The sequence below is a fragment of the Otolemur garnettii genome, unplaced genomic scaffold (genome assembly GCF_000181295.1).
Source record: "Otolemur garnettii isolate 467f Iridium unplaced genomic scaffold, OtoGar3 scaffold00113, whole genome shotgun sequence".
Classification (NCBI taxonomy): domain Eukaryota; kingdom Metazoa; phylum Chordata; class Mammalia; order Primates; family Galagidae; genus Otolemur; species Otolemur garnettii.
This window is the reverse complement of record NW_003852508.1, coordinates 3,612,810-3,634,355: the sequence shown is the minus strand read 5'-3', so window position 1 is coordinate 3,634,355 and position 21,546 is coordinate 3,612,810. Positions and strand designations below refer to the sequence as shown.

The following is a 21,546-nucleotide window of genomic DNA, read 5'->3' as shown; positions in this document are numbered from 1 at the left end:
TCCTTCTTAATGGCTGCATAGTATTCCATGGTGTACATATACCACAGTTTGTTGATCCATTCGTGGATCGATGGGCACTTGGGCTTCTTCCATGATATAATGTTTCTTATTGAGAAAACTGACAGGAATGATCCACCCTGAAGAACTTATTAGTCTAATGGGGGATGGGCACAACTGCATGGACAGATCATTTCACAGTTACCACTGAGTGATCAGTGTAAACACAGATCGTCTCTCTGTGAAGATGGAGAGCAGCCGCCATGCCGAGGGGAGCTTGGGAAGGCAGGTTTACAGAAACTGTGTCAGCTGGGCACAGATGAGACGAGGAGCTGGCAGACGAGGACACCAGCAAAGGAAGGGAAAGCAGTGTGGGAGTTCAGCACCAGTAGTGACCAGTGCAAGCCAGAGAGCAGAAGAAATGATGCTGGAGAGGTGGGCGGCCAGATTGTGCGGAGTCACATGTGCGGATGTAAAAGCTCTGACCCCACCTGTGGATGGGGTAAAAGAGCCACGTGTGACTGGGGTTTGGGAGGTGGGGGTGGGAGGACAGCAACAGGAAACTATACGAATAGTTCAGGTAGGAGATAGTGAGGCCTTAAGTTAGGACAGAGTACTGGGAACAGGTGAGCATAAAAAAAAAAGTCAGGGGTAAAACCACTGGACCCTCCTCATTGAATGCTAAGTAGGAAAGGGAGACATCAAAGGATGACTCCAAATTTTCTAGTTTGGCTAAGGGACAGGTTTGAACAGATTTGGATATTTTGAAGGCTGTTTTTTAAAAGCAATCATCAAGGCTCGGCGCCTGTGGCTCAAGCGGCTAAGGCGCCAGCCACATACAACTAAGGTGACGGGTTCAAATCCCCAGCCCGGGCCCACCAAAACAACAATGATAGCTGCAACCAAAAAATGGCCAGGCATTGTGGCGGACGCCTGTAGTCCCAGCTATTTGGGAGGCTGAGGCAGGAGACTTGCTTGAGCCCAGGAGTTAGAGGTTGTTGTGAGCTGTGATGCCATGGCACTCTACCCAGGGGGGATAGCTTGAGGCTCCATCTCAAAAAAAAATAAAATAAAATAAAAATAAAAGCAATCATCGAGGCAATAAGAAGAGAACAAGTAGAAGACAGTCATGGGAGTTAAAGAAAAGGAAGGCTTTGGGGAGAGGGCATGGTCCACATGCTGGGTGCTGCAGTGACGTCCAGTGAGAAAATGACCGGGCAGTTTCCTCTGGATGTGGCAATGGAAGGTACACTGATAATTCCAACAGCGGGATTAGAGTGTTAGCAGTGGAAGACAGAGAAGTGGACAGGAGGGGAGAACACAGAGCAGGTGTTGGCCCCGGAGAAGGACCAACAGGGAGAAAAACATCGATGACACCGGAGGGAACCCACAGGTGCAGGAGTGGGTGTGAAGAGCGGGAAGGAAGCCTCATCCTCCCAGACTGAAGAGGAAAACGTGGCCCTACTTACCATGTACATAAGGGAGGGGACAAGTGGGAAAAACTCATAGCCAATGGGTGAATTTTCTGGATGAAGAAGCAAAATTACCTACTGAAAGTGAAGAAGTGGGTTGAAGAGTATTGTCAAGAGGAAAGTGGAGTAAGGCCCAGAGGAGAGGTGGCAGCACTGCCGCAGAGCTGGGGTTTCATTGGATTGGATGGTAGAGAGGCCAGGGTAGCAAGGATGTGGAGGTTCCCAGGGAGATACCAGGTCAAGTTTTCATCCCTGGGGGCCAATCTGGACCGGGAGGCACGATGGGACACATGGAAGAACCATGCGTCCGAGGAAGGCATGGAGGCCTTCACACTAGGGATCGAAAACAGTGTAGTGCACCAGGCAGGAAGGAAGAAAACTCCACAAAATGGGGGTTGTTGGAAGCCAAGAGCTCTGGGGTAGAATGTTTCCGGTTGGTGACAAAGTCCAGGGTAGCCCCAGAGGGAAATAATTGAAGGGGAGTGTTGGGTGCAGGTCTTTGAGGTTGGTACAGCCAAGAATGGGTGTGCAAAACCACCAGGAATCATCATGGCAGGCTTGACTCTCCTCAGCTCATGGCAAGGTTTGAGGAGGAGGGAGAAAATATTCTCCCAGGGTAGGGTGATCCTACTGGAGCCCAGAGCTAAGGAAAGCACCCAGGAATAGCACGAGGCTCCAGGGAAGGTGAGTGTTCCACAAGTTAGAGATTAGCAGGAGAGCAGAGGAACAGTCCTGTAGAAACTGACCTCCCCCGCTGTGAGCCCACGGTGGGAGATGGGGGACCCAGATAGAAAGCCACAAAAGAAGGTATGTCCTTCAGAGTCAAATTTCTGATGGGACAAGAACATGAGAAAGGCCAGGCTTGGTGGCTCCCGCCTGTAGTCCCAGCACTCTCAGAAGTCGAGGTGGATGGATGGCTTCAGCTCAGAAGTTTGAGACCACCCTGAGCAAGAGCCAGACTCCATCTCTACTAAAAATAGAAAAACTAGCCCGGTGTTGTGGCAGGCGTCTATAGTCCCAGCTTCCAGGGAGTTTGAGGTTGCTGTGAGCTATGATGCCATAGCACTCTACCCAGGGTAACAGAGTGAGACTCGGTCTGTCTCAAAAAAAGAGAGAGGGAGAATATGAGAAAAGCAAGTTCTCTGAAGACACTGGAGGCTGGAAGCAAGGGAAGCAGCACTGCTTGGCAGCACAGGGCAGAGGAGACCGTGTAGGGAAGGGGTGTGAGTGGAAGGTCTGGGAAGAGAAGTCGAGTATGGGAATTCGTGAGACGATGGGGAGTGACTTGCCTTTCTCTGGGAATCCCAGGACTGGGGGGTTGAGAGGCAGGCTGAGAGGCATATGAATGACTACCCTCCATTACCTCCACCTTTTAGCAGCTTATTGTGCTATCCAAACTGGCACATGGGTCCCTAATGGCGCCTGGGTTGGGCTGACGGCTCCGCGGGCCTGTGATGAGGGCCCCCGTCTCTCTGAAGGGCTGGGCCAAAGAGTGCCAGATGGCAGACACCCCTGGGCCACACAGAGACCACCCTGCCAGAAAGAAAGATATTTACAGACTTCTTAAGGCTGTCCTTTACTTTTTGCAGAAAGGTATCTGATCTGTGCTTCTCTAGAACAGAATCACAGCTGTGCACAAAACCCTTGCTCGTGCTGGCACATTGTGGTGGTCGCTCTATCGCGCTAGCTTTGAAGGCATCCTCTGATTCTCTCAATGCCTGACTGGAAAGAACCTGGCAATTATACCTATAGGTGCTTAGTAACAACCCACAGGCTTCATCCATTATTATTCAGTAGAAAAGAATATACCACTTGGCTTAACAAGACTCTATTTCCTGCCATTAAATTTAGGTCATGTGGAACAGATATAGAATAAAATATCACACTTTGTGTCATAGAAAATAGAATCTAAAAAATGAGTGTTTAAATCAGTTGCTTCCTCATGGAGAACAATCATTTAGAATTATTCGTTTTGTTGGTCCCGAGATAACAATAACGTAAGAGTCGATTAAACTCCACAGGTCCAGTAGATAGAGATCATTTTAATTGACTTTTAGTGTTGTAGCCTGGGGTGTTTTCAAAAGATTATCATTTACTCTGTACAAGAATACTTAATCTATAGCTGCAGCAATTTTTAAAGTGAGAATAATATCACCCCATGTGTCTGTCCCCTAGGTGATCCATCCCTCTCTATGACTCATCCTGCCACAAAAAAAAAAAAATTTTTGATCGTTTTGAAAAATAAATATCTGTTAAAAATGACAATGAAATCTGGATTTTTGAGGTTTCCTCCCCACCCCGGAAACTTGGGGGAGGTGGTTTTGTACTGAGTGCTGACAATAAGTGGAAAGTTCTTAATAGTTCTAGTCATAGGAGTATACACAACTAGGGTGGGAAAAATAACGAGCCCTAACAGTAAGAAAATGCAACAGTTCATAAAGACCATTTTGAGATTCCATTCCACAGTCTTCTACTGGTTTTTACGCAAGTGCTTGACTAGGAAAATGAGATTAGTCCTCCCATATCACAATTATTTTTTAACTTAACCTTGGTCTCTTACATCCTGTACCAGGGTACAGTGTAAGTTACTACAGAGACCTGTTTTGGTTTCCTAGGGCTGCCATAACAAAGTACCACAGGCTTTATAAACTGGAGATTCAAAGCAGATCCGTGTAGGGATTGCTGGCTTTGGCAAACTGGTCTACCTTTTTTTTCCTCCTTTAGTTTCCGGGGATGAGAAAAAGCCAGGCGAGATGGACAGATGAACCTGGGGAGGGAGACTCACGTGGAGGTTACCTGCAGTACTGGAATGTGTTGACAGCTTATAGCCATCTCAGCCCTAACCAAACTTGCATCTTCCTGCCCTTCCTAGATTTTCCCCTCGCATTAAGGAGGTTAGGACATTGACACAGAGGTTCATTTGGCCCAAGACCTATCTTAGCAATATTGTAAAGTTATTCATCTCACACAAACCCAATCATCTGTAACTTCTTCATGCAAGGAGAGAAAGAAAATACTAACACAGATGGTGTTAATGTTCCTCTCACGTTTTGAGCCACTGCAAACAGCTGCCAGGGGACTTGACCAAGCTTTGAGCCACCTCACCTTATCTTGATTTCTAAAGTGTTTCCAGTGTTAATAAAAAGTTGAAACAAAAGAACAGCGAAGTCCATAATCAGTTCCTGAGTAAATGCTTTGTCCACAGTGGGCATTCAATAGATAACAAGTAAGTAAATGAAAAAGAATGTTCTCTACCCAATATAACCCTGAGAAAATTTATTTCCTTAATGAACCAAAAAGTATGTTTTCAGATGATTTAAAGTAATTTTTAAAAATTAAATAGCTTATATAGATCAAGATGCTCATTAAAATTTCTTTTAATAGCCATTAAGTAATAGATTCCTTTGGAAAATAAAATATGAAGACACAGCTTTTTAACCACCTGCTAGGCCCAGAAAAATTACCAAGGGACTTTCTAACATCTTCAAGTACTGTAAATGAGGGAAGTGCCTTGCTACTTTGTGCTCTAGTTAGTGGAGGCTGGCGAGCACTGGAAAGACAAGCCTGTATCTGTTTAGTTCAGATGTCACATCAAGAACACGAGTGACTGGCCTGGTGCAGTGGCTCACACCTATAGTCCTAGCATTCGGGGAGGCCAAGGCAAGTGGATTGCTTGAGCTCAGGAGCAAGAGCGGGACCTCATTTCTACTAAAAATTTTTTTAATTAAAAAATTAAATTAATTAAAATTTTAATTAATTAAAATTAAAGAAAAACTAACTGGGCATCATGGCAGGTTCCTATCGGAGGCTGAGGCAGAGGCAGAAGGATCACTTGAGCCCTAGAGTTTGAGAGTTTGCAGGTGAAGTGAGCTAAGATGATACTACAGTACTTTACCCAGGGCAGTGTAAGACTCTGTCTCAAAAAAAAAAAAAGAACACGAATGACTCCACCTGGAGCAAGTCCCACACAGCCTGGACTCCCCCACCTGGCCTCAGCCTTTAATTTCCAAATGTTTTCACTATGCTTAGGTGAGCTCCTCTTCTCTGGGCATGCTTGCTACTGGCAGGCAGTGAAATAGCTTTTTCCAACCCTCGGTAGCTGCACTCCTTCCCCTTCTCTCTCTGACTTTGGTTTGCTGGCAGTGACCTAACAACAGTGTGTGGGGGATGGACAGGCTGTGAACAGGTGGACACAGCTGGAGAGAGGACATGGCAAGGGCATGACAAAGGACATGGGAAGAGCAGCCTACGCTCAGTTTTCATCATGTCGCTCTGGGAGTCGCAAGATTGCAAGTTGGGTTCCCCTCCCAAATTCAAACTCTGGCTCTGCACTGATCAGCGGAGTGACTCTGACAAGTTCTTAACACTTACCCGAGGCTTGGCCTTTTCATTTTTAAAATGACGATAACAACAGAATCTACCATGGAGGGCTGTCAACTTACAAGCGTGTGTATAAAATACACAGCACAGTGCAGGCTCCCAGGAAGTACTAGTAGTACTCGAATTTAAGGGTTCGTAACCATCATTTGGATGTTGCAGCTGCTCAATCAACAATAGCTGTTATTACTCCTATTATTATTTGGGTACATCTGCCTACTTACACTTTAAATTTATTACATCATTTAACAGTTTTAATTTCCTGAATTTCCTTATATTCGGTATTTTTTGATAAGTATCAATCGCCGTAGTCATAGATACATATGATTTTCTTGACATAGATACATATGATTTTCTTTGAATGTTGCCTGATTCGTGTATTAATTCAATTTATTTTTCATCACATCTATCATTTCAAATCCAGGATCCTCATAGAAGATCTTCAGAAAACCCTGGAAAAGGGAAGCAGCTTGCAAACCCACAGAAATCGAAGGTCCCTCTCTGGATACAATTATGAAGTTTATCACTCCTTAGAAGAAGTATGTAATCCAAGAAGGTTTTGTTGGTTTTTTACAAGCACATCTTTATCATTTAATTCTAAAAATCGGGGGAGAAGCATAAAGGCAGGGGAGGGGCTACGCGCAGAATGTGCACTCACAGCAGTCACATGGCCTATGCACCAAAGTTCATTCATCCCTTCCATGAAGTCTTTTACTGTGATATGGGAAGTTGCAAAATAATTTGTATCTCACCTGCTTTACCCAACCCCCCCCTACAAAGGACGTGGGCTGTTCAATGGGAGAGTGAGGGCATGTTGTTACAGAAATCACGGATGGTAAAGCGAGTCAGCGTTTGAAGGCAGTGATTTGGCTGGGGGGCAGAGAGGACTTTGACACTTGCCCCGCACGCTCTGCATAGTCGAGATCTCCCAAAGGCCAAGCTTTGCGTGTGGCATCTCTGCACGTCTGAATATGCTACTATCTACTGTACCTGGAAACTCACCGCCCCTTGTCCCCACCTTTACCCCACCTTTACCGTTCATCTGGACAACTTGTTATTCTTCACATTTTAGCTGAAACAAGAAGATAGTTGTTTCTACTCTCCCAGGCTGGATCAAACCCTCCCTCCACCTTCACCGCCCAGCGTATTACATGCCCCCACCGCACACGGATGTGATGCCTGTCACAGTTTTTAATGATGTAATTGTATGATTATTTGATTACTGCCTTTTTCTCATAATAAGCTGCAAGTTCCATGTAGGTAGGCCACTTCTTTCCTGTTCATCACTATATCCCCAGGGGCAGGAAAACAGAGACCTTCAAATAGTTGTTGACAGAGTGAATGAACGAGTGAATACACATGTGCTTCCCCTGAACTCAACAAAGGAATGCCAGGCGTGAAATCAATGATAACCTGTTCTATTCTTAGGAGCATTTTGTGTTATCTTGATGACAACTCTCTTCTCAAAATTATTTCCACATATGTCATGTCTCAACATACATTTTAGAAGCTTGAACTTAGAAGTAAATGAAAGATTTTGGATAACTTGGCACACAAAAGTACTGCTAACATGCACTAGATAAAAGTCAAAGTTTAAAAGTATAATACAGGCTCGGCGCCTGTGGCTCAAGCGGCTAAGGTGCCAGCCACATACAACTAAGGTGGTGGGTTTGAATCCCCAGCCTGGGCCCACCAAACAACAATGATGGCTGCAACCAAAAAAAATAGCCAGGCGTTGTGGCAGGCACCTGTAGTCCCAGCTACTTGGGAGGCTGAGGCAGGAGACTCGCTTGAGCCCAGGAGTTGGAGGTTGCTGTGAGCTGTGATGCCATGGCACTCTACCCAGGGGGATAGCTTGAGGCTCTGTCTCAAAAAAAAAAAAAGTATAATACAGATATGCATATACATGTGAGATGTATGTATAGATAACTACATCCTGCATTTCATATTAAATGAGAACAGAAATAAAAGAAAATGTGGGTACTTTGCACAACATATTTATGTACTTTTTCAGCACAGACCCTTTTACATCATGGAACAGTAGAACATTTTTGTGTTCCTTCTTTACTCCTTTTGAGACTTTTACAGTTTTGGGGGGTTTTTTGGCCAGGGCTGGGTTTGAACCCACCACTTCTGGCATATGGGGCCAGCACCCTATTCCTTGAGCCACAGGCGCTCCCCTCCTTTTGGGGCTTTTAAAGTCAGAATGAAGCACCTTGTTCATCCATCTCCAATATACCTTCTCCTGACGACAGACAAGTGTGTGTGAAGGGATCAATGTAAATGTACCACTGTCACTGGAGCAATTCTTCAGAGTACGTCCTCCAATGCACGGCTCGGTGGAATAATCTTAACAAGTAAAAGATAATCCCTTTTTCTTAGCATCCTGTGTTCAGTGGCAAATTCTAATATATGGAACTTTAAGAAACATTTGTGAGTCGTTTGGGTAGTTTTCCTGAAGTTGCTTTATTTCTTTTCCTCTTAAATACTTGTGAGAACATGGAAATAAATTTTGTTTCAGAACGAAACCAAAACACATCAATTAATATTTTTGTAAAATTCTACCATTAGCTATTAATAAGTGGCAGTAGAAACCATGCTTTAAAGCAGGCACTTTATAAAGACGTGTATCATGTGAGACTCAATATAAAAGCAGAAAGGTCATTTTAAGCATTCCAAAGAGAATTGAACATAGAAAATTGGGCTTTTCTTCAATTTTATACTCTGTGTGTGCTCTTTGAATTGTGCGACCTGCTGTTGTCTTTTTGTTACTTTTATTCTCTAAAAGCTCCATTGTCATGAGAGGGTCTGACATAGTTGTTATTTACTTGCCCTTAGATTCAAAATTGGATGCACCATCTGAATAAAACCCACTCAGGCCTCATTCACATGTTCTCTATCGGAAGATCATACGAGGGAAGAACTCTTTTTATTTTAAAGGTAAAAATAAAAAACTCCAAACTATCATAAATACAAAAGACTGACCATTCATCATTTTCAACTTTGATGTATGTTAAAGGTAAATAAAACAGAGTCTCATATTTAACATCATCTGAGAATGTAAAATATATTTTCCCTTAAGTTTTTAAGCCGTGCTTCATTTTCTCCATTGGCTATTCTAGAGAATACTGTTGCTAACATGTTTGTGAGTTGGTGCTATGTAAGATGAACCGATGCAAACTGTATCCATGTGTAAGGTGGGCGTCATTCCCACCCTTTGACTGTGTGTTCTCGTCTAGCTCCTGACTTACAGCTCTCCAGCCCTTCTCAGCCAAACTTCTAAAAAGATTCACCTATAGTAGTCATCTTCACGTTTTCACTTCTCCGATTCAGACTTTGACTGCCCAGGCTTTGCCCCAACATACTTCTGAACTCAGCAATGACTCCTACGTGATTTCCCTTCTATCTCTGGCCATTTCGGTCTCATTCCCTGGCTCCTCTTGCCCTGCGCTTTCCTTAGGTCCCTGTAATCAATGCCCAGGACTATCCTCAGCTCTGCTTTTATGCCATAAACCTTCTCTAAACGGTACATCTGCCCCCGCGGTTTCAACAATCGTCCCAGACTTTTTATCCCATGGAATCCACTCTCTGGAGCCTTAAATTCATGCCTCATTGCCTACTTGACATTCTTACCTGCATATTCACAAAAGCTCCTCAGATTCAGAAAGGCACCTCTCTCCTCCCAGTCCAGAAACACGAGCGTCGCCTTAAATTCCTCTCCTTTATGCTAACCACTCACTTTACATTTACCAAAAGCTGACAATTCTTTCTAATAAGTATCTTCTGGGTCTGCCCCAATCTCTTCTCTTGCCCTCATTGCTGTTGCCCTGACTTCTGACTTTCCTCTGGGTCTCTTCTCCCTCGACTATTGCAGTAGTGGCCTCGGTAGCAGCTTCCTTTGAGCCTCCATCCTCAACCTTCTCATGTCTAATCCTCCCTCCACACTGCTGTCGGTGTGAGCTCTAAGACACGAGTGTGCATTAACACACACACAGAGAGGCCTCTCATAGAATACAGGAGGAGGCCACCTCTCCTTGATGTGGTACCCGGGGACTTCCACCTTCAGCTTCATCTGCCATTCCTTGCTCAGACTGCAGAAGCAGCTTCTCAAATATGATGTGCTCAGATTCTCTTCCAAGCTTGAGATGCCTTCCTCCAACTTGTCTGCCAGACAAGCATCAGGTCTCGCTCAAGTCCTCCTCTTCTGAGAAGCCTCCTTTGTTCCCCAGGAAAACTCAGCATAACACTCTATGTTCCCACGGTTACTTATAGATATTCACGTCGTAATGGTTGATTGATGGCTTACATGTCTGCCCTCCCCACTGATGTAGACGTGGTATCAATTACTTGTCTTTTCATCTTTCTACCTCTAGGGCTGAACACAATGTCTGACATTTGTAAAACGGTTTTTCCTGAAATATTAGATGAATGAATTAATGAGTCAATGAAAAGTAGATCCCCTATGAATATAAGATCAAGAACCACCTATTGATTGCTGCGTCAGAAACTAGGTTAAAAGTATTACTATAGTAGGGTTGCAAAGAATAATCTGTCACCTGATTCCACAAATTAAGTTGTTTTATGTTTCCATTTTGTGGTGCAAAAAAGGTAGAATTTATCCATCCATAAAACAGCTACACATATTTCCTTAAAAAATATTCCTTAAGGTGAAGAGAGAGAAGGAAAAGCAGGGGTCTCGGGGGTGTTTAGCTTTTTACTTAACTGTCACATACTATATTAACATGGAGCAGCAATCCCACGTTGGGGATTCCCCTTTTCCTTTTGTATTTTCTGTTTCTTTGATTATAAATTAGGGCAATCAATGCACTGTTTCTGCATAAATAAGCCTGGACTTCTGAAGCAGATAAGAAATCTCTTTATCTTTTTCACGCATTACATAATGAACCAAATTATAGTGAAGAATTATGCCAAAGCCTTATCAAACTGGTCACTTTGGTCAGTGACTCCAAAAACAAAAGCCTGAAATGGTTACTGTGAATATTCTCGTTTTCAGCTGGGCAGAAGATCGCGACCTTACAAAAGAGCTGTCTGGATTGACTGTGGTATTCACGCAAGAGAATGGATAGGTCCTGCCTTTTGTCAGTGGTTTGTAAAAGAAGTAAGTTAAACCTTGTACACAAGGTCCATTTCAGCCAGTCAGTGCTTCCTTGTGTGTGTGTGTGTGTGTGTGTGTGTGTGTGTGCTTAATTCTGCTCAAGGAACAAAGCAAGATTTTAAAGTCAGACTACCCAATTGAATGACTATAACACCTTGAATTTGTGGGCTGCTTTCACGTGTACAAACACCTCTTATACCCCTGGCTCAGATTATCCTCACCTCCACCCTTGGAAGTTGGAATTGACAGCCCTAATTAAAGAGAAACAATCTGAGGTTCCGAGGCTTTATGGATTCGTGACAAGTTAGGATTGAAGCATAAGAGTGGATATATAGCAAAAGACTGAAATCCAACTCATGAGTTCTAGAGCAGTTTCTTATATGATACTCAGTTCTGTATCACTTGATATCCCCCCGCAAAATGATCTCCCTTATGCTGAAACAATAAAGGCATGAACAAGGGACTGTGTTGTGCCCTCTTGCTGTAGGTCTATTATTTAAATACCAAAAGAACTTTGGCATCTGTGGATTTGACATCCTCAGTTTCAGACTCAGTAGTTTCTCCTGTTGTGAATGCTTCATTTGAATCCTGAGTCCTCTGAGCTCATGTATTGAGTGGGTCCCTATCCAAGAGTGGGCCAGCCTCTTGGACTAACACTTAAATATGTTCTATTAGTTCCCTATTCATTGTCAAGCGTGTAATGACTTTTGAGTTCTTTTTAAAAAGAAAAACTCTTAAAATGAAAATGAAACCATCCACTAGTAGTGAAAGTGAAAAAAAATCTAAGGAATAAAAATGAAAGAAAATCTAAAAAAATGATGAGTTGTAGCCAGAAAATAACCCTACAAATTTCTTTAGTCTTGCAATTACATAAAACTATTAAGAATGCAAGGGATATTTAAATACATTAGTTACATATTACTGTGCTTTGGGGAGAAATTGCATGCTCTAATAGAATTGTACAATTTGAAGACTCTCTCAGGTCTTAGAAAATATACCTCACAAATGTCCAGAATGTACTAAGTTTACAAAATCTATCTCTCAGCCACTCCCAAACCCACAGAAGAATCCTTAATTTTATAATTATTAGAGAATAAAATTTTCTAATTGTTCCTATTCAGTTTATTGAGTAATTCACTTTCTCTTATTAAAACATCACTTTATCCTGCAAAGACAGGCATAAGAGCTAATAATAAATTAACTATTACCTTCTATCAAATGTCCAGTGACTACATAGCAATACAGTGTCTGCTGTTTTAAGATTTAGGGGAAAAAAAGAAAAGAAGGAAAATGGTTAAACACAGGACGTCCATTGTTTACAGCCATGTGTATTACGGAAGGACGTAAGAACGTATTTCCCAAATATTCCAGCTAAAGTTTGATATTCTTACCACCCTCCCTCCTACGTGCGACCTCTACTTTACAGCATGCAAACTTACCTTGTTTATGTGTTTACCATCAGTCTTATTCCTGCATCAACTACAAGGGAACTTCCAAACCTCCAACATGTAGAACAACACATGGTAATTAACAGATGTTCAAATCTTTGTTAAGATTTGAATTGGAATGAGGAGAATTCAGTGGTAATGACTTGGAAAATTTCTGGGCAATGACTTGTGAAATCGTCTCACAAGGTATGGATGGTACCATCCGGATTTTTGCAGTGCACAACATAGACAGCAGCCTTGTCATCCTGAATTAAATTTCCAAGGAAGAGAAGGACACAGTGTAGCCATAGGGAAAGGGAGAGGCATGTACAAAGGCAGTTGACTTTGGAGGAAGAACAAGAACCATCAGTTAAGATTAAGCTCCATTTCCACAAAGATGACTAAGGAAAGGCTTCCCTTCCCGCCCCTCCCTCCCCTGCCAGGCCATCCTCATGTGTGTAGATGACTCAGACCCTTCCTGAATGTGCCTCAGCTACCCTCTCTGCACCTCCCGCTGGTCATGACTGCCATTCACCACTCCACTCTACCACTTACATTTCCCATCTGAGTGAGGCAGCAACCAGAAATGGAAAGGAAGGACCTAGGTCACTCACCCAGTGTCTCTGTGGGAACAGTGGTGCTGCTGACATGTGACAGCGTGCATTTGCAGTGACAGGAGACAGTCAGCACATATTACGTGCTTATGAAAAAACAATGTTTTCATCTTGCGTCAGTCTCCGTTTCCATTAAGAGTGGTAGTGGAGTCAGGGAGAACGGAGATGTCAAAGACTCAGATAACCTTACATCTGCCAAGCAGTGGCACATCATCTTTCACACTAACTGGGTCCCTTTGTTAAGCCCTTAGTCTTCCAGGGGTGGCTAATCAAGAGGGGCTCCAGGCCGTGCCCCTTCTGCAAGGTCAGCTCCCATCTCACCATGAAGTCCCAGGACTGGCTCTTAGGCTCTGAGCTCATCAAAGTTCTGTGTCCCCTCTAGAAGCATCGGGGGACCTCTGCCTCCCAAGCCCAAGAGGCTCAGAATGCTATGTTCAGCCCTTTCTCTGCTGATGCGTGCTATTTGTCTTCTGCTGTCTTTGCCCTCTTGTTGGTACGTGGGAATCATGTGAGGTGATGCTCTTCTGGAGACACATGTGAACAGGAGTCAGGTCCTTTGCTTCTTTTGTCCCCACTCTCACCCCCAGGAGGAGCTTCTGACATCTCTCGACTTCCTCGGAGTTCCAGCTACAGGTGGCATCAGGAGCAAAAGGTCTGGCTTCCTGCCACTGCTTTCTCTTTGTTGGGTGCTTTTACCCAAAAGTCAGCAGCTTAAAATAGCAAGCATGTGTCACCTCAGTTTCTGTGTGTCAGCAATCTGGGTGTGGCTTAGCTGCTGCTGCTGGCTCGGGGTCTCTCCCAGGCTGCAGTAAGGTGTCAGCAGGAGGCCCAGGGATGAGGACATGTGGTGTGACTGGGGAAGGCTATTTCTAAGCTCATTCATGTTGGTGGCCTTACGTCCTCACTGGCTGTGGGCCAGAGGTATTACTTCTTTGCCACAGAGGCCTCTCCCTAAGATAGCTCAAAACATGGCCCCTGGATTTCCTCAAAGCAAGTGAGGGAGAGAACAAGAGAGAACAAGCCCAAATGGAAACCACGGGTTTTTTGTAACCTAATTTTGGAAGTGGCTTTCCATAACTTATGCCACATTCTGCCATTGGAAGTGAATCACTAGGTTTAGCCCATACTCAGGGGAAGGGATTGTACAGGGCACAGATACCAGGAGACAGGAGTCATTGGGGACCACCTTTGATGCCACATCTTGGTAGGACTTTCCCTGTAGCCACTACTATACTATTTGCATCCTAACTCAAATATGAACTGGGTGCAAATGCCCTTCTGGGATCTTGATAGAGAAGCAGATTGTGTGTGGGTCCCACACACACAGTTAGACAACCCTGGACCCGAAGGTCAGCTCTGCTACTTACTCCCTGTGTGATCTTAGTGGCAAGTCACTTAACGTCTCTGAGCCTCAGCAAAATGAGGGTAGTAATAGTCTATGACACATTAGGTTACTGGGAGGATTAAATGATACAAGGCAAAGGAAAGATTTAACAGGGTGTTTGCATATAATAAGCACTTAATAAAATCAACACATTACTATCAGCAATTTGGTATGTTTAAATAAGCACCATGAAAAGAACAATTAGAAAGTCAGCAAGGATGTAACAGAACTCAACAACACTATCAGCCAATAGGATCTGTGAGACCACCCAGCAACCAAGAATACACATTATTCTCAAGTGCCTAGGAATATATAAACTAAGATAAACCATATCTTGGGCCAAAAAACAGATGTCAACAAATGTAAAAAAATTAAAATCACAGAGAGTATATTCTCTAGCCACAATGAAATCAAACTAGAAATTGATAGCAGAAAAGTAACAGGAAAATCTCCAAACACTTGGAAATTAAAAACACTTCTAAATGATCCATGGTTCAAAGATAAAATCTCAAGGGAAATAAAAAAAATACATTTGAACTGGATGGAAATATAGCCTATCACTTGGGCCTGGTGACTCCTGCCTGTAATCCTAGCACTTGGGAGGCCAAAGTGGGAGGATTGCTTGAAGTTCAAGAGTGGCCTGAGCAAGAGTAAAACCTGACTACTAAAAATAGAAAAAAGCCACATGTGGTGGCACATGCCTGTAGTTCCAGCTAATCACGAGGCTGAGGCAGGAGGATCACCTGGGCCCAGGAGTTTTAGGTTGCAGTGAGCTAGGATGACACCACAGTGAGAGAGAGAAAGAAGAAGAGGAGGAGGAAGAAGAGGAAGAAAAGAAAATACAACATATCAAACTTTGTCGGGTAGGGCTAAAGCAATGCCAACAGGAAATTTTATGGCACTAAATGTATGCATTCAAAAAGAAGGAAGGTCTCAAAACAATAAGTTCTTCCCTCAAGGAAGAAAAAGAATTGGAAATAAACCCAAAGCAACCAGAAGGAAGGAAATAATACAAGTACAGAAATCAATGAAATTGAAATTGAAAATCTTTTATCATTTAGGGCGGTGCCTGTGGCTCAAAGGAGTAGGGCGCCAGCCCCATATGCCGAAGGTGACGGGTTCAAATCCAGCCCCGGCCAAAAACTGCAAAAAAAAAAAAAATTATCATTTAAAAGATAAATGAGAATTGACAAAGAAGTAGGGCGCCAGCCCCATATGCCGAAGGTGACGGGTTCAAATCCAGCCCCGGCCAAAAAACTCAAAAAAAAAAAAAATTATCATTTAAAAGATAAATGAGAATTGACAAAGAACTAGAAGGAAAGACAAAGAAAAGAAGAGGATGCAAATTACCAATGTAAGGAACAAAATAGGGAATACCACTAAAAAACCTGTACATATCAAAAGAATAGTAAGGGAATACTATGAATAACTCTACACATACAGATTTGACAACTTAGACAAAAGGAACCAATTAATTGAAAACACGAACTGCTACAACTCATGTACTATGTATTAGATAATTTGAATCTCCCTATAACTATTAAGAATATTGAATTTATGATTTTTAAAAGCCCCAATAAAGAAATCTTAAGGCCTGGAAGCTTTCACTGGAGAATTCTATCAAGTGTTTCAAAAAGAATGAACACCAATTTAAACTCCTTCAGAATACAGAAGACAAGGGAACATTTCCAACTCATTTTATGAAGACTGACACCAAAGCAGACAGCGAGATGAAAAGGAAACTCAGCCCAATATCCTTCTCAAAAAATAACTCAGAAATCCTTAACAAAATGCTAGCAAATAGAATTTAGCAATCTATAGAAAGAATAAGACACCATGATCAAACCAAATGAGATTTATTTCAGGGATGCAAGCTCAGTTCAATACTTGAAAGTTCATCAGTCCAATCCACTGTATTAAAAGCTAACAAAAAAAAATTATATGATCAAAGGATACAGGTTAAGCATTTGACAAAATTCAACATACACTCATGATCATAACTCATAAAATGGAAATAGATAAGGATTTCTTAAAGTTTATGAAGATATCATAAGATATAAAAGATATGAAGTTATGAAGACATCATAAGATGAAAACCTATAGCAAATGTTATAATTGACAGTAAACAACTGAATGCTTTCTCCCTCAGATCAGGAACAAGGCAAGAACGTCCACTCTTACCACTCTTAATGGACATAGTGCTGGGCAGTGCAGTCAGGCAGAAATGGAATTAAAAGCCATACATACAAATTGAAAAAGAATAAATAAAATCATCCCTGTTTGTGGATGGCATGATTGTCTACAATCTACATAGAAGACCCCAAGCAATCAATAGAAAAATTATGTAGAACTAGTGAGTTCAGTGAAGTCACAGGATATAAGATAAATATTGAAAAATCAATTTTATTTCCATATAAGAGCAATGAACACATAGATGCTGAAATTCAAAAAATACAATATCATATATAATTACTGCAAAAAGTGAAATACTTGGCTGTAGATCTAACAAAACAAACATAGGACCTACATGCCAAAAAATACAAAATGCTAGTGAAGTAAAAAAAAAAAAATCTAAATAGACAGAGAGCCTTAGCATATTCATGGATTGTAAGACTCGCTATCATAAAGATGGTAATTCTCCCCAAATTGATATACAGATTTAACACAATTCCTATCAAAATTGCATAAAATGTTTTTGTAGATATAGAGAAGGTTATTCTAAAAATTATATAGAAAGTCAAAGAAACCAGGAGAGCTTAAAACTATTTTGCAAAAGAAGAATGATGAGGGAGGGAGGACTCATACTACCCAATTTCAAGACATATCATACACCTACAATAATTAAGAGCTTGTGATATTGCTGAAGGAATAGACATAGATAAGTGTAACCGATAGAGAACCTAGAAATAGATCCATACAGATCTATCCAACTGATTCTGGCAAAGATGCAAAAGCAACTCAATGAAGGAAAAACAGCCTTTTCAACAAATGGCACTAGCACAATTGGACACCCAGAGGCAAAAAAAAAAAAAAATGAGCCTCAACCTAAGTCTATATTTTTCCAAAAATTAACTCAAACTAGATCTTGAATTTAAATGTAAAATTGTAAAACTATAAAACTTTTAGGGACATAAAAGCATAAGAGAAAATTTTTCAGACCCAAAGCTAAGGCAGAGTTAGATTTGACACCAAAAGTGTGTTCCATTAAAAAAAAAAAAAGTTGATAAATTAACTGTACCTGGCCAGATGCAGTAGCTCACACTTATAATCCCAGCATTCTGAGAGGCCGAGGCAGGCTGCTTGCTTGAGCTCAGGAGTTTGAGACCAGCCTGAGCAAGAGTGAGACTCCATCTCTAAAAATAGCTGAGCATTGTAGTAGACACCTATAGTCCCAGCTACCTGGGAGGCTGAGGCAAGAGGATCTCTTGAGCCCAAGAGATTGAGTTTGCTGTGAGCTGATGTCACAACACTCTACCTAGGGCAACTGAGTGAGACTCTGTCTCAAAAAATAAATAAATAAAATGAAGTGAAATAATTAATTGCATCTTATCAAATTTACTCAATGAAAACCTTGCCTATGAAAGATTGTGTTAAGAGAACCAAAAAAGGATAAGCTACAGACCAGGAGAAAATATATATGAACCAGATAGCTAATGAAAGACTCATATTTGGAATACATAAACTCAAAACTTGACAATAATGAAGCAGGTAAATTGGTGAGAAAATTAGTAAAAGACATGAAGAGACGATTTACCAAAATATGCAGCATAAAGACAGCAAATAATCATGTGCAAAAAGATATCAGTAAAGCCACAATGACTGTCACTACACACCTATCAGAGTGGCTATAATTAATTATGTATAAAAATACATCTATGTCCACACACCTAGAGGTAGATCTGTACATATATGGATATATATCACCAAATGCCAAGGAGAATGCAGGAAATTGGATCACATGTACATTGCAGGTGGGGATGTAAAATTGTAGAGCTATTCTTGAAAAATAGTTGGCCATCTCTTATAATATACAACCTCCACATGACACAGTAAGTGTACTCCTGGCATTTATCCCAGAGAAATTAAAACTTATGTTCACTCAAAAACCCGTGCACAAATGTTTATAGCAGCTTTATTTATAATAGCCCCAAACTGGAAACAATCCAGATATCCATCAACAGCAAATTGTTAAATAAGCTATAGTACATCTTCACCTTAGAAAACTACTCAATAATAAAGAGAAACCAACTGTTGACTCACAGGACAACCTGGATAAGTCTCCAGAGAATTATGCTGAGTGAAAAAGGCCAATTCCAAACAGATGCTTACTGTGTTATTTCACTTATATATTATTCTTGAAATGACAGAATTATGGGAATGAAGAACTGGTTAGTGACTGCTCAGGGCTAAGGAAAGGGTGGAGGTGGGAGGAGGTGAACATGGATAAAAATGCAGCAAGAGGGGTCCTTGTGGTGATGGAAATGTTCTGTATTTTGACTACATCAATCCCAATGCCCTGGTTGTAAAGTCATGCTATGGTTTTGCAAGATGTTAAAAGTGGGGAAAAATGGGTAAGGAATGCATGGTATCTCTTTGTATTATTTTGCTTAACTACACGTGCCTAGAGAAACCGAGGCAATTTCATCCCAGTTCTCTCTTCCCTACTGTATAATCCTTGTTGGCCAACGCCGGCATGGGAACCAGAAGTGGCAAGACATAGCTCTGGCTTCATACATTTGTCTCTTCAGCTGCCTGATTGTCCCATGCCATCCCTAAGAGCCACTTCCACTTCTGCCTCAATTCCAATTTAGCAGATTCATCCACAGGGGTCTATTTTGGAAATATAAAGCTTAGAAAACAGTGAAACAGAAGCAAACTACCAGGATTAAATGGTAAAATGGGCTGGATTATTTTATTTTGAAAAATGCTTAAATGAATTTATTATCTCAACAAATAATTGATAGTTGCTAGTTGGTAGATAGTTTTTAAATGCAAATATACCATAAAACTTGTGGAGATTAGTCTTTGAAATTGATAATCATTTCATTTTGATGAAAAACATGGAGCCATCACTTTTCCACTTTCAATACTCACTACCTCTCTTTATTTCCTAACATTCACACATCGTAAATTTTTTATATCTTGTAAGCAGGTACACTTGGATTGCAATGTCTTTCTCTTGTTGAATGCTTGCTTATACTGAGTTAGCAGGGCCGTTACTGATGTTGTGTCATATTTGTGGTACCACAAGGGGTTGGCAGGAGGAGGAGGAAGAGGATCACTGACACCATGGGCTTAGCGCTGAAATGCGAGCTGCATGAGCTCCATCATAAAACTAGAATGGAGCTTTAAGAAATTCTCCCTTTGGGACTTAATTAAGCTAAAAAGCTTCTGCACAGCTAAAGACACAGAAATTAAAGCAATAGACAACCTTCAGAATGGGAAAAGATATTTGCATATTATGAATCAGACAAAAGCTTGATAACTAAGATCCACAAAGAACTCAAATTAATCAACAGAAAAAAGACCCAACAATCCCATATATTACTGGGCAAGAGACACAAATGGAACCTTCTCTAAAGAAGACAGATGAATGGCTAAGAAATATATGAAAAAAATGCTCATTGTCAGCTCGGTGACTGTAGCTCAGCAGCTAGGGCACCAGCCACATACACCAGAGCTGGCAGGTTCAAATGCAGCCTAGGCCTGCCAAACAACAATGACAATTACAACCAAAAATTGCCAGGCATTGTGGCAGGCGCCTGTAGTCCCAGCTACTTGGGAGAGTGAGGCAAAAGAATTGCTTAAGCTCAAGAGTTTGAGGTTGCTGTGAGCTGTGATGCCACAGCACTCTACTGAGGGCAACATAATGAGATTCTGTCTCAAAAAAAGAAAGAAAGAAAGAATGCTCATCATCCTTCATCAGCAGAGAAATGCAAATCAAAACCACCCTGAGATATCACCTAACCCCAGTAAGACTAGCCCACATCACAAAGTCCCAAAGCTGCAGATGCTGGTGTGGTTATAGAGAGAAGGGAACACTTTTACAGTGTTGGTGGGACTGCAAACTAATACAGCCCCTTTGGAAAGAAGTACGGAGAATCCTCAAAGAATTTGCTATAGTCTATCCATTTTATCCTGCCTACCCAGAAGAAAAAAATTCATATTAGCATAAGGACATTTACACTAGATTGTTTATCAGAGCTCAAGGTACAATTGCAAAGATGTAGAATCAACCCAAGTGCCCATCAACCAGTGACTAGATTAATAAACTGTGGTATATGTATGCCATGGAATACTATTCAGCCATTAAAAAAGATGGAGACTTTTGTTAATACATCTTTTGTATTAATCTGGATAGAGGTGGGGAACATTCTCTTTAGTAAGGTATCACAAGAATGGAAAAGAAAGTATCCAATGTATTCAATACTAATTTGAGGTCAGTAGATAAGGTAATACATATCCATGCAATGGAAAAACTCAATTCAAGTTGGAGAGAGAATGGAAGAGGAGAGTGGAGAAGGGAGGGAATTAGTGTGCTGTCATCTAATAGGCACAGTGTAAGGGTGTATGGCACACCTCTTGGGTTAGGGGCACAACTACAATAAGGACTTACCTAAAAAACGTAAATATTATACCCTAATTGTTTGTACTCTCATTAATTTGAAATTTTTAAAAAGGAAATTCTCCCTTCTGGCAGTAAGGTTTTTTAATATTTGTCATGAACCAAGAAAGATTCTGTAGCCACTAAATTCAAACAAGAATGAAAATTCCAGAATAGATACAGAAGAAGTAAACAGAAATGAAGATGCAGAACTTGGAGGTTCCTTTCTACAAATGTGAGCAGATACTATTTATAGAAGAGTATGAAACTCAAACCTGAGAATGGACACAGGACAGGGGACAAAGAAAATAGACAGCAAGTAGATACTGGTATAGAGGGACACTCACAAAACTTAAAGTAATGAACTTGAAAAGTTAAGGAAATTACCAAGTTAAAAATAGGGTTTAAAACAATTTGCTGTTCTTCAAAAAGTTAAAAACAGAGTTTTCATATAACAAAAAAATTCCACTCCTATATATTAATATATACTTATGTATATACCCAAAAGAACTTAAAACATATATTACACAGAATTTTCTTTTTTTTTTTTTTTTT

At 41.3% G+C, this 21,546-nt stretch overlaps 1 protein-coding gene across 1 annotated transcript in view; it reads left to right on the top strand.

Annotated features, from left to right (window-relative positions):
* Nucleotides 1-21,546, top strand: part of CPA6 (carboxypeptidase A6) — a 279,926-nt gene that overhangs the window by 196,219 nt on the left and 62,161 nt on the right. The window contains exons 4-6 of the mRNA XM_003797251.2: nucleotides 6,271-6,385; nucleotides 8,685-8,786; nucleotides 10,861-10,965. Coding sequence (XP_003797299.1) covers nucleotides 6,271-6,385; nucleotides 8,685-8,786; nucleotides 10,861-10,965 — 322 coding nt within the window. The remainder of the gene's footprint in view (nucleotides 1-6,270; nucleotides 6,386-8,684; nucleotides 8,787-10,860; nucleotides 10,966-21,546) is intronic.